The 13,370-nt window shown below is 33.2% G+C and overlaps 4 protein-coding genes across 5 annotated transcripts; 1 reads left to right on the top strand and 3 right to left on the bottom strand.

Moving 5' to 3' along the window:
• The first annotated feature begins 3,321 nt into the window (after positions 1 to 3,321).
• lovit (loss of visual transmission) lies at positions 3,322 to 6,745 on the top strand. The gene is made up of 9 exons (XM_034336564.2): positions 3,322 to 4,069; positions 4,179 to 4,441; positions 4,517 to 4,765; positions 5,023 to 5,273; positions 5,339 to 5,449; positions 5,516 to 5,809; positions 5,882 to 6,012; positions 6,097 to 6,271; positions 6,515 to 6,745. The coding sequence occupies exons 1-9, from the start codon at positions 3,870 to 3,872 to the stop codon at positions 6,743 to 6,745; spliced, it is 1,905 nt and encodes a 634-aa protein (XP_034192455.2). The 5' UTR covers positions 3,322 to 3,869.
• Positions 6,746 to 7,067: 322 nt separating this feature from the next.
• LOC117609857 (malate dehydrogenase, cytoplasmic) lies at positions 7,068 to 8,886 on the bottom strand. 2 transcript variants are annotated; one of them, XM_076688463.1, is made up of 7 exons: positions 8,770 to 8,886; positions 8,429 to 8,688; positions 8,213 to 8,358; positions 7,997 to 8,149; positions 7,772 to 7,933; positions 7,436 to 7,642; positions 7,229 to 7,366 (listed from the first exon to the last, which is right to left on the bottom strand). In XM_076688463.1, exons 2-7 carry the CDS (start codon positions 8,682 to 8,684, stop codon positions 7,256 to 7,258), a joined length of 1,035 nt encoding a protein of 344 aa, XP_076544578.1. In that variant the 5' UTR covers positions 8,685 to 8,688; positions 8,770 to 8,886; the 3' UTR covers positions 7,229 to 7,255. The 2 variants fall into 2 exon arrangements, with proteins under 2 accessions (XP_034192477.1, XP_076544578.1); XM_034336586.2 differs by having other exon boundaries at positions 7,068 to 7,366; positions 8,429 to 8,771.
• alpha-PheRS (phenylalanine--tRNA ligase alpha subunit) lies at positions 8,753 to 12,027 on the bottom strand. Its single transcript, XM_034336563.2, has 8 exons — positions 11,781 to 12,027; positions 11,196 to 11,533; positions 10,902 to 11,123; positions 10,707 to 10,822; positions 10,453 to 10,637; positions 10,021 to 10,382; positions 9,856 to 9,957; positions 8,753 to 9,640 (listed from the first exon to the last, which is right to left on the bottom strand). Exons 1-8 carry the CDS (start codon positions 11,919 to 11,921, stop codon positions 9,031 to 9,033), a joined length of 2,076 nt encoding a protein of 691 aa, XP_034192454.1. The 5' UTR covers positions 11,922 to 12,027; the 3' UTR covers positions 8,753 to 9,030.
• Positions 12,028 to 12,336: 309 nt separating this feature from the next.
• On the bottom strand, positions 12,337 to 13,263 carry RpS15 (ribosomal protein S15). Its single transcript, XM_034336630.2, has 3 exons — positions 13,119 to 13,263; positions 12,844 to 12,929; positions 12,337 to 12,725 (listed from the first exon to the last, which is right to left on the bottom strand). The coding sequence occupies exons 1-3, from the start codon at positions 13,125 to 13,127 to the stop codon at positions 12,377 to 12,379; spliced, it is 444 nt and encodes a 147-aa protein (XP_034192521.1). The 5' UTR covers positions 13,128 to 13,263; the 3' UTR covers positions 12,337 to 12,376.
• Between the last annotated feature and the right edge of the window lie 107 nt (positions 13,264 to 13,370).

Here is a 13,370-nt window from a genome sequence, read left to right on the forward strand (position 1 = left end):
ATCAATTGATATTTTTCTTTTCTACAAGAATAAGAAAAATACCGAAAATTTATATTTATTTATTTATTATTATAAAATATCTTGTTTGAACATTTTCCTGATCATTCAGTTTATTCTTGCTGCTTTTCGTTGTTATCGCAGTCTTATGGAAGCTCGATACGGTTTACTATTGTAATCGGATTGGAAAAAAAGATGCTTCGTCTTCATTAACTATTTATTAGTGAAAGCTTCGTCATAATTATCAAAAATAACAATGTTATTTAACAAGAAAACAGTGAGACTTTTATGTAACGTTGTTCTGTTGTTTTTCATCTCCGATTAGTATCATCCTACAGAAACATTAATTTCTTATTATACTCAAATGCCGATGGAATATAAGTTTGATTGCATAACAGCAGATTGCAATCGACGTACGTCGATAGGAATTAAAACGACATTTGTGTGCATCTTCAATAAGACTGCATGTTAACTCATTAACAGATCAAACGTCATTGAATGTTCCTCTCTAGCAAGGCTATCTATCAATAGCAACGCATGTTAATAAATAAAATAATAAAGGAGTTCACTTATAAACCTATCGTCTATTTTCACTGTCAACGTGGTAACGAAACTCTTTGTCGATGAACGGTACGGAATTATCAGTGTGTATTGCTATCGTAAGCTCTGACAAAGGCGAAGCTCAAACCAAGGCCACATACGCAACAAGACCTACTTTGTAGGACTTCCTCGTTTCCTAATGCCACGGTTCGATATGCTCACTATGCTTCCTTAAAAAGAAAAAAAGTCACGTTTCCGAACATGGAGAAACTGACGCATAGCTTCCATATCTATCATTATTGCAAGTTTAAAAGAAAAAATAATTGCCACGCTGTAATTTCAAGTACCCAATGCCAATAATATTTCTAATTAGATAACAAAAGAATCCCTAATATCAGTAATGGTAATATGTTAGTTGACTTCACGTTAATAGAGAAGAAGGTACGAATATAAGGTAACTTCAACGGTGTTAGCTTAAAGTAAAATGTATAATTTTTGAATGAAAGGGTTTTATATACATATATTGGAAGAGTAATTTTCAAAGGAACAGTGTAAAGCTTAGAAAGTGAAATACGAAACTGAATTAAAATTTGGGCTCTCTCCTTGGTCCGCCATCCGAGGTACAGGGTGCGTCACGGAAAGCAGACGTTTTTGAAATAAATATTTCTCAGTTAATTTCTAGCGTAATTTTAATTTATTGTCACGATATGATACATTATTACATGCCATTTTAGGGTATTTATGTATGAAAAATTATGTCACTTAAATGGTGACCATTTTGGTGAATGCAACTTTTCAGTCGCTCCCGGAAGTTCGCTACTACTCTCTTCAACAGTTCTTCGTTTATCATTCCTAGTTGCTGGCGAATGGCATCCTTCAGTTCTCCTAATGTCCGTGGCTTTCCTTCGTAAACGCGCGGACTTAAGATAGCCCCATAGAAAAAAATCACACATTGAAAGGTCAGGTGACCGAGGAGGCCAAGGAACGTCACCGAATTTTGAAATGAGGCGTGCAAAGTTGCATTCACCAAAATGGTCACCATTTAAGTGACATAATTTTTCATGCATATATACCCTAAAATGGCATGTAATAATGTATCATTTCGTGACAATAAATTAAAATTACGCTAGAAATTAACTGAGAAATATTTATTTTAAAAACGTCTGCTTTCCGTGACGCACCCTGTATTACAAACGTTTTAGCTTTTAGCCGTAATAAAAAGTTTCTTTAGTCGGGCTAATATTCTCATAGGTACGATTTTATTATTACACTTTGTTTTATTTTGTGAGCTTTAAAAAAGCAAAACGGGAAAATTATAATAATCACGGTATTAGTACATCAAAGTATTTGGGTTTTGATTATGATAAATAATAACAGATAGTGAAACGAGAAATTGCTAGAAATATGAGACAATCTTCTATTACTACTACATTTTTGAAATTTATTAAATGAATAATAAAATGAACATATGAACATATAAAATTTGCATATTTTGCGATAAAAGATTATAAAGGAAAATTGTGGATTTAATACCACTTATGCCACTTAATAAACTTTTCGATTAATTGTGATTAATTGTGGTTATTATTCTATGTTATTTACTTTTCTCAAAAGTAACACTCTCATATTACTATCTGAACTTCTATTAGCCTGAATTTATCATTTATCAAAAGTGAGAAAAAAAAGAAAAAAGAAGTTTTGTAAAGTCTATACATATAATATTTATCTTTATACAAATTTCTGTATTTGATTTTTCCATTTACGACTGTTCCGAGACTTTCCAGATCTAATAAAAATAAAATGAGTATTCCATATTCGTACCCTCTCGTCGGTATCTAAAGTACATAGTATTGATGAAAAGTAACATTTATCGAAGACTCCTTGAAGTAAAATCTTTCTCCGAACGATGTTAAATCAAATTGAAAATCCGCTTCGAAAGGAACGCGAGAGAATCGACAAAGTGCAATTTCCGCGGCGGAAATTACATCTACGATCAGTGGGAAGAGCTTTGTTGAAAAGCTTCGTTTACTGAAACATTCTGTGCTCATCCTGTGTACACACGTTGCGACCGTGATTGTATGTACAAGTATTCAGATAATGATACGTGTACGATATGAAATGACAACCTTTATTTGAAGTTTTCCAAAAATATCAATAATACAAATAATAAAGACACGTGAAAAGCATGATGAGATAATGAAATAATCAAACACACTCGAGTGCTGTTCAGAATATATTTACAATATCTTACAAAGTGATATTGTTTGAATGGTCATGATTGATATTGATTGAAGAATTCGGTGATAGGCAATGAGTGGCTCTTGACCAATCTCGACAACGAAAATTATTATTAAATTACCTGATTAATGCTATCGGTGAACAATTTATAGAAGAATCTATAGAAATTTCATTTAATTACTTGTTCTTTTCCAAGTCCAATGTTTTCTTCGAACTGATTTTAATCAACACTAACGAGCAGCCACTGAAACAAGTAGGTTTTTCTCGGTACACGAGAAGCTCATTTTACATCAGCTCGGATGAAAAGACGAGCTTTATATTGAGAAGAACCCAGGAGAATACTTCTAAGAACTGCGTGCGACACTGTAGAAAGCAATACTTTTCAGATTTTCTATTATTAGTATTATTGCAATAATTAACTCGTTAATTATATCTTTGCAATAGCTAAATAACGAAACAAAGTCCTTGTACTAATTGCGATAGGAAAATATTTGAACCTCCTTGCCGGACCATGGAGAGAAACCCAGTTTTAATCTAACACCGTACATATTTCATTTTCTATTAAAGGAACAGTGTGAAATTTAAATAATAATAATAATTTAAAAAAATTACGGCTCTCTCCGTGGTCCGCCGTCCGCCGTCCTAGGATTAAACATTTTACCACTCCAACTAATTGATCAACCTCCCAAGAGATCACAAATCACCGAACACCTATACACTGTTCAACGAACAATGCTGAAAGTTCCAATAAGCAGATGTCCTCCTCGTTGAAGCTTTCTTCATGGTCGCAAGCTTCTTGGTCGTCAGTCGTGTCTTGCGTCTCGGCGACGAAGCACACCCCCAACCCTCCACGCGAAAGCATCCCTCTCAGAGTCGATTCAACCGCCAGTCGAATACGATGGACGACGCTTAGAATTTATCCACGATATGCGAGCACTATTAATTATCAACGAAACAAGAATTTATAAAAAAATATACTTGTGTACACGTGTCGATACATGGAAGTTCGATACATGTGGTTTATTTCTGTCTACTCGACGCGATGACGGTCAGGACTTTTTAATTAAACTTGTGTGAAATTAATCAAGTTTACCATGGTGGATAAATTACACGAGTACGAGGGTTTCGCTGGAAGGGTGCACGGCGTTCGTGATAAAATTAAAGAGAAATGGGAGGTGTGGAAAGAGTGGAAAAACGGGATACCATTGGACCAAGGTATCGAAGGGGTTTTGAACCATCTCCGTGGACCACCGAAACTCGAGAGAACTTTGGACGATTATGCACATGTTTATAGGTAATTTTTTGGAAAATTCCTGTTCATCGACTCCTACCATTTTTCTTGAAAAATACAAAATATTATAGAGGATTTTAGAAAATTCACCTACGATCACCCGTTTTTATAGAAAAAAGACACGAGGCGAACTAGTACGTGTATCCGCGGCTGTTATGGGAATAGAATTCTCTTACGCAGCTGAAACAGCATTCGTATCGCCCACGTTATTAAAAATCGGCGTGGACCATCAGCATATGACCCTCGTTTGGGCCCTCAGCCCTCTCATTGGATTCTTTGTTACACCGATTTTGGGAAGTTTGAGCGACAGGTGCAGGTTGAAATACGGAAGAAGAAGACCCTTTATTTTATTGCTAGCGATTGGAGTGTTAATCGGTAAAATGAACTGAAAACTTCATTAAATATAAAGCGAAGCGAAGATGCAATGAAATCTTTTCTATGGTTTCGAAGGATTGATACTAGTTCCAAATGGCGAAGACATGGGTTACGCTTTCGGAGATACACCATCGACTCACATTAACTATACCGTTCCGCTTGGGCATCGAACCACAGCGAAACAACCAAAAGAAGATTCAATTAAACCCCCATCGCATTCCTGGGGAATCTTCTTCACGATTTTAGGCACGGTTCTTCTCGATTTCGACGCGGATGCTTGTCAGAGTCCGGCTAGAGCTTATTTACTCGACGTCACCACACCTGGCAAGTAAATGAGCTTATCGTGTCTTGGTCCGAACTATGCATCTCCAACTTAATATTTCATTCAAAGCGACGTTTCTGTTAGCGTATCGCTTTTAATGAAGTACGAACATGCCTCGTTCAATTTCGAAACTTCAAAACTACAAAACTTTAGAATCCACCAATTTTCAGTTATTAAAATAAATTTTTCTAAATTCCAAATTTAAGTTTTCACCAATAAAAGGAGAGAAATAATATTTAAAAAATTCCTTTATTTGCAGAGGACCATGCAAGAGGTTTAAGTACGTTCACCATAATGGCAGGTTTAGGGGGTTTTATGGGGTACGGGCTGGGTGGAATAAATTGGGATGCCACAGCAATAGGTGTCATGCTCGGTGGACATCTTCACGCCACGTTTACATTAATTACCATCATCTTCGTTATTTGTGTATCTTGTACCATCACCAGTTTCAAAGAGATCCCTTTGGAATTGCTAGAAAGGGATGAATACCAGCAACTCCAAGAACAAAGGGTTTGTTCATTAATCATCCATGGAAATTTAATTTAATTCTTTAATTTTCTCTTAATTTTGTTCAGAAATCTGAAGAAAAGAGTGATGAACAAAAGGAGTATGATAAAATCACCACAGATGAATGCGCATCTTATGGAACAGTGGAAAATGATCAAGAAGTTGCTACAAGAAGAGATGTAAGTCAATTTTACAAGTGGAAAAATAAATGTTTTATTTTCTTATTGATTATTTTTGTTGGACAGGAATTTGTTCTAAAACCTCTTCCAGTACAGGAATCAGAAAAGAGGGCTGGTCAAGTACCTATGATGCCAGATTCAACAACAGAAGGAAACAATTATATTCAACCTGATTTTGACGAGAATATGGAAGGAAATCCTAAAGCTACTTTAAGGGAATATCTTCTTTCTATAGTGTACATGCCGCACAGTCTTCGCATGGTGTGTTTAACAAACTTGTTCTGCTGGATGGCCCATGTTTGTTACTCTCTTTACTTCACCGATTTTGTTGGAGAAGCTGTTTATGGGGGTGATCCACAGGTTGACTTCAACAATATGAATTTGTAAACTACTAGTAATTGAAAATTAGATGAATTTAATTTGCAATTACAGGCACCGGATGGCAGTAAAGAACGAGAACTCTACGAAAGTGGTGTTCGTTTTGGATGCTGGGGAATGTCTATGTATTCCCTTTCCTGTTCATGTTATTCATTAATTATTGAAAGATTAATTGAACGCTATAAGTAAGAATATTAAGCAGCCTGAAAATCTCGGTTTTGTTCATTTTTCTGAACAAGTTTTATACAATGTTTTTATATCTTTCACAGAGCTCGAAGGGTTTACATTTGCGGGCTATTATTCTACAGTACTGGAATGATGATGATGGCGTTGACAAAACATCCCGTGGGAGTAATTGTGTTCTCTTGGACCGCTGGTGTTATGTACTCCACGTTGTTCACTATGCCCTATTTGTTAGTTGCACATTATCACGCCTCGTCGACTGTGAGTAATATTTGCAATCAGCCTTTCCTTATCATCAGTTCCCTACGCACGCTTTATACAAATGACCGAAGCAGTGATTCCTCTTCAAATACAAGAAGAGTTTTATTGTACTATAGACAATAACTGATTCCTATTGGTACCTTCAAAATGTTTCCCTTTAGTGGTGGCAATAATTTAATAAAATACGATAACGTAATGCAATTACGTGTATCGAGCAAAAAATTGAATTAGTTGACTTTACAGTTCGAGGTGACAGCAGAGGGTGAAGCCATTCAAAGCGGAGGTGTCCGTGGTCTTGGCACAGACGTGGCAATCGTCTCCTCCATGGTGTTCCTAGCGCAATTTCTACTCTCCTGCTGTTTGGGAACGATAGTTAGCCAATCTGGAACCACCACAGCGGTGGTGTGTGTGGCGAGCACCCTTGCTGCATGTGGAGCCATTTCTGCAACACAAGTCATGTATCTGGATCTCTGAGTTTCATTCTGAAATCCTTTTTCCACTATCCCATCTATTTATTATTCTCTGAAACGCAAATTTGAAAGTGGTTGGGAAGCTTTATTTTAAAATATGTATAAAGTTTTGTTGAGTAGAAGAGTTGTAAAATTCTGAAATTTAAATAGTTAGATTTATAGCATTTATAGAATAAGTGGAACGCAAGAAGAATTATTTTTCTTTGTTTTCTATTCAAGTTTTGTTAAATTATAATACTAGATAATAATTTTCATTTGATAAAGTGAATATATAAGTGAATTAATGTTTTTTTTTTTTTTTTCTTTAATAAGATCTTGCGCTTTATGAGAATGTAATAATGCACAAATAATGGCTCTATGTATCTATATAGCAGATACATCCTAAAGTTATAACTGTTATGTGGTCAAAGGAAACCTGTAAATAAATGTAACTTGTAAAAACATAATAAAAATACGTAGATAGTGCAATGTATTTAAACGAATGGAAAAAAGAATATGTCTTGACCGCTATTGTTTAACCGTGCTTTCTTAAACCACAGATTTTAAGAGCAACATGAACTTCTCTAGCAATGAATTTGCTCAGTTTGTGAATGTATTTTTGAATGTACTCATCGTTAACCAGATCCTGAAATCAATGTTACTTCTCATAATTCCGTAATACTTGAGCAAGTATTTCTTTTGCAAATTTACATACCTGTACAATTTCATAATTTCGATTCTTACAAATCACAGGAAATGAAAAGAATATATCAGACCGGATATCATAAGAATAATCAGATGCAACTGACATGCAAGTCCATTCATTTTCTGGGGTGTCATTCCATAAGATTTTACAGTGTTCAGCCAATCCATATGCCATTGATCTAACGCAATATGGTCTGTTACTGATATTTTGCAAAAGCTATAGAGAATACACTTTTTGTTTTAAATTGTTGAAATTTAATTTATCATTGTCTGTTTTGCAACTATAAGTATCAAACTTAAGTGAAATTTATCTCATTATTTTTCATTTCTTGAAGCGCTTCTATACCTGTGGAAGAGTGTTTCGTAGCCACACTTTAAAATTATTGTGCGTACTCCTTCCATCTGTGAAGAACATGTACCTACAATCAGAAAAGTTGAACTTGTTATTCGTGCCCCATATAATCACGTTTTTGACCTCTGTTGGAAGACACTTTGCTCGAGCAGCAATCTGAAATGAATCTAACTTTGATTTTGATTCTGATCAAGTTCATACATATAGATTAAATCATACACAAGCTTTAGTAATAGTTAAATTGAACATTGATATGGCAGTTATGTTAGTGGAGGGAATAGACTTCACATATTTGGATATAATTGTAGCAGCAATGTTTCCAATCACAATAATTTTTGCATCCCTTTTCGCATAGTTTTCTATAGCTTGACCCTACGATAAGAGGGAAAGCAGATTTAAATGTAGAAAATCATACCATAGAATTATTCATAATACATAGAACTTTGAAATCAGAATGTAGTCTTTAAAAAATGGATCCGTGTATTCATCTTCAGTGAACTCGTACTCCCTTGCAAGGCCAATGCAAATTACAACATCTGCATCCTTAAATTGGACTGATGGATTATGACCATGATTAATACCTGCAAGCATTAATCGTTAACTACCATGAATTCTTGGTATCTTAAGAGCTTTTAGCATTTTGAAACTTACCGTGCAGATTGCTGGGGCTAAAAGAGGTGAGCTCAATCGCAACAGGCTCCAGGAACAACGCTTTGTCCTTGAAATCGAAAATGCTAATAAAAACTAACTGATGTTCTCCAAAAACTTTGTCATATAATATTCTACTCAGAAACGCGAGTGCGAGTTCTGTGGCTCCATCAGTAACTACAATCTTTAAAACATCATTTTGATCATTTATAGAATTATTAATGGTGGTCTTGCTTCTTCTTGGATTCATTGAGACCATTTTACTGTTTATCAAACGAAAATCAATGGTTTTAGTAAGTATAGGGTGGTCTATACACAATCTAAATCTGATATGAAAAGTATACATTTATTTTACAAATACGAATTTTGTGCCAGAATTGTCGAAGATAATTGCATTGCCATCTACTGTGAATAGTTTGAACTAGAAATCCTTTAAAATTTAATTGGTACATACAATGGATAATGTCGGTATTCTACACTGACAATCTATTAAAATAATTTGACACCTATCCATTAGCTATACTAATAGATATATGTAAGTACAATATTTAAAAAAATAAGTTATTACATTTTCATAAAATTTTATTTTTACGTTATTTATGTTGTCATTGTTTAGATCTTTCCAATGTTTCCAAAAGAATATCCACGATGGATATATTCTCACCCATTATGTAACGTGACTTCTTACGAATATCATTACACGTATTTGCATGCAAGATACTGTGAATCTTTTCTAAATAGTAGTCTATTTCATTTGCATACAACACGCCTTTACTTTCGTAAGGTAGAACATGTGGATAAGCGTTTTCAATTAGACGATTAATGTATCGTGCTATGTTCACTTCACCCATTATCTGATGCATACCCGACAAATGCATTATTGGATCAATTCCAATTGCCTTCCATATTACTGTGAAATGAATTACAGCATTTTCATTCGAATTTTGGTATTCTGAACAAAAAGTTAATAAATCATTTGGTAACTGTTGAACGCTAGAATGTATATGGGATGTTACAGAAATACTGATATAAGGTTTTATGAAGTAACAGAAAGATTCGATAAACTTAATTGGATGCTTCGGATCACAAAATATAATGAGTTTTTGTTTTTCCAATTTTCCCGATTGTTTAACTGCACAGGATTTATTTTCGTACTTGTATAATTGTTGCTTTCTGTCTTCAACCTCCTTTTCTTGAAGAGGAACACGTTTAATCCTGTTAGAAGAATGTTTTATTTGTCTTACTTGTTCATTTATTTAATTGATATACTTGTTCATTAATAATTTATACATTAAACACTAAAAGAAGTTATGCGAAGGGCTTCAATAAATTATAACATATATAATGTATAAATTAAGGCGTGTATGTTTTAATTCCAGCATTATAATTACTTACAAAAATACTTTAAGAATGTTTTGAAAGATATTTACTTGTTTAATCGACAAATAGGATTGTTATAAACCATCTCCATATCCACCCTTGGTCCAACTAAATCTCGTATGTTGTTTAACCCATATTTAATCATAGTTGGTCTATACAAAAAAAATGGAAGTTTTTTATTATGAAATATATAGACATTGTTTAAATATACATACCTTTCTAACGACAATCCCCAAGCAATTACATTCACATTTTCAGGCAACCCCATTGGTAATAACATTTCTGGTCTGAACATTCCGCTATTACCGATTTCTATCCATTTTTTCAGACCATCATGGTAACAGAAGATTTCCATACTCGGTTCAGTGTACGGATTATACGCTGGTTTGAACCGAAGCTGTGTAATACCAAGTTTCTTAAAAAATTCGTACAATATTCCTATTAAATCACCTAATGTGAGATTGTAATCAGCGACTACACCTTCGATTTGATGAAACTCTGCAAGATGTGTAGCATCCAGGGTTTCATTACGGAATACTCGATCTATACTGAAGTATTTTACCGGTTTAAAATCACCCTAGAATATATTTATACAATTTTATAATCATGCTGGTATTATGAAATGCTACAATTTTTAATCCATTTACCTCTTGCATAAGTTTGAAAAGCATACGCGCACTGACAGCAGTTGTATGGGTACGAAGTACATTTTTTTGTGCCTCTTCTATTTTCCAATCATAACAATATCCTAAAGATCCATATCCTCCTTCGCTATGAACTTTTTTCACCTTTTCCAAATAATCCATTGGAAAATTTGTACTACGAGATGGATCTATAGTAAAAATATTGATACACTACCTTTGTAAAGATATCACTTTAATGAAATTATTAATAAAATTACCAGATATAAAGAAGGTGTCGTGTGCATCTCTTGCTGGGTGTTGCTGAGGTTGGAATAATGCATCAAAGTTCCAAAAAGAACTTTCTACAAAATTATTGGTTGGCATTTCTGTAAACCTAGAAAACAAATAGTAGAAATACAAGTAAAACAAAGTGTTAGAATACAGTACCTAAAATTACTTTTTCTCTTACATACCCCATTTCAAAGAAAATTTTTTTAAATTCAGTTCTAACTTTTAATAAAGGATGTAAGTGGCCTACTTCAAGAGCAGCACCAAGTGCTTCAAAGTTATATGGTTTAAATTTTTTATCTTTCCAAGCACCATTCACCAATAAGTCTGCAGTCAATTCTGTTTCTAGTTTCTCAACTTTTCTTGAAAAATTTATTCCTTTTCCCAATTGTACAGATTTAATAATTCTGTTGATAATAAATTACTTAGGCATATCTAATATGATCAGCATTTGTATATTCATGGTATGCACAACTTACATCTCTTGAATAAGTTTTCTTTTTTTGTAGTCATTTCTCTGACGATCAGTCAAATTTGCAAGATTTTTTAAATCATTTTGTGTAACATCTGTTATAGAAGTTACCTTTTTTTTTATAATAGGTGTACTGGATTTATCAATTTGTATCCAACCAGCAGTCAAAGCTTTAGAGAATCCAATTTTTGCAAATGGTATCGATTGCATGATTTTAGACTGAGGTATCCCATCATCAGGAACTGCCTTATAAACTGCTGCTTCGTGACTTCCATGATTCACTATGTGTTGTCCTTCCGATGTTAATTCCCATTTTCTGTCACTGATTTGTTTAGTGGTAATCAACTACAAAGAAAATCATGGTGACATTTACAATTTCTATAGTTTTTTATTAAAAGAGAGGTAATTAAATGAACATAAGTATAGTTTTCAGGGTTAGGGAAAAGATTAAATGCATATGGATTCATCTAATCATATATTCATAATGAACATGATATTAAAAGAAGCAATTATATCATTTAATATATAAAATCCGACAATCCATAAGTATTAAATCTGTGCAGTTATAAAATTCAAGTTTCTTTAAACTTACATCACCAACTGTTTCCAGACTTTTAATTGCTCCAACAATTTTTTGATGATTTTCTTTTAAAATTTCTGCTAAATCAAGAGAATTTACTTCTTCGTGCTCGTCCAAGTAATTCAATATTTTATCAGTCAATTCTTTCGTCATATTTGAAATGTTTTATTTTACGGTAACACAACCGGTAAGACACCATGTGAACTGCAGATGATCGTAACGCTACAGTAATCAATTCTAATCGCGTTATGTCACATTTTTTTTTATTTTGACAATTATAAAAAAAAAATTACAGCACTTGATTATTATATCGAACAGATTTTCAATGAATCGTATATTTAGAATATGATTAATCATCATTTTATATAAAAAATAATTGCATACCAATCATGTCAAATTTTATGTATTTCAATATAAACTTATAATGATACATTTTTATAATATCTGCTTCCTACATATTTTTACAAATAATTATCAGAAAATATTTACATACAAATATTTGATATTATACAAAGAACTCATTTAGAAAATAAAATAGGGTTGTGTAAAGGATACAAGAAAAACTATATTATTTTTCAAATATATTTTATTGACATTAAAAGTACAAATTATTTGAGTGGTATAAACCTTGAAGAATGGGTAGCACCAATACCTGGTCTACCGTGCTTGACAGGCTTATAAGTAACAGAGAACTCTCCCAAGTAATGACCAATCATTTCTGGTTTGATTTCAACTTGATTGAACGTCTTGCCATTGTAAACACCAACGATAGAACCAACCATCTCTGGTACTATGATCATGTTGCGCAAATGAGTCTTAACAATTTCTGGTTTTTCATTTGGTGGTGTTTCCTTTTTTGCTTTACGTAACTTTTTTACAAGAGCCATAGATTTTCGTTTTAATCCATGAGAAAATCTCCTACGAGCACGAGCATGCATCAACACCATAAGCTGCTCACTAAAACAAATATTTATATTGAATAGTTTGCACAAAACTTATGGTATACTCTAACATTTTTCAATTATAATAACCTGTAATTACTTCACTTTTTTTTTTAAAGTGAAACAATACTTACTTTGGCATATCCAGGAGTTGATCGAGATCAACTCCTCGGAAAGTGAACTTTCGGAAAGTCCTCTTCTTCTTCTGGGTTTCTTCTTGCTAAAATCATACATGACAGGATGAGAAATAGGTTATATTATGTATAAAAACATTTACATTTATACAGTAATATCGTATCTTTAAGTTAAAACAGAACCCTAAAATTTATTCTATGATATCTGTATATATGTTTTTACATCAGATGAACAAGATTTTGTTAGATACTTTCATCAAAATTACGACCCATACCTCAGCCATGTTTGCAGTTGGGGGTTGCGACAATAAGAAATAAGATATACTTTTCTGCGCGGAATCAACGCCACCACTAACTAAATGTTTCTAGATAGAGAACAAAAATATATTTCTTTTTTATCATACTTATGAAATATTTGAGCCAATAAATATGCAAATGCAATATCATTTTTTTCTATTAACGCCTTTATTAATAATATTAAATAAGTTTCTACTTTACTATATTATATTATATTAATACCATAATAA

The sequence above is a fragment of the Osmia lignaria genome, chromosome 5 (genome assembly GCF_051020975.1).
Source record: "Osmia lignaria lignaria isolate PbOS001 chromosome 5, iyOsmLign1, whole genome shotgun sequence".
Classification (NCBI taxonomy): Eukaryota; Metazoa; Arthropoda; class Insecta; order Hymenoptera; family Megachilidae; genus Osmia; species Osmia lignaria.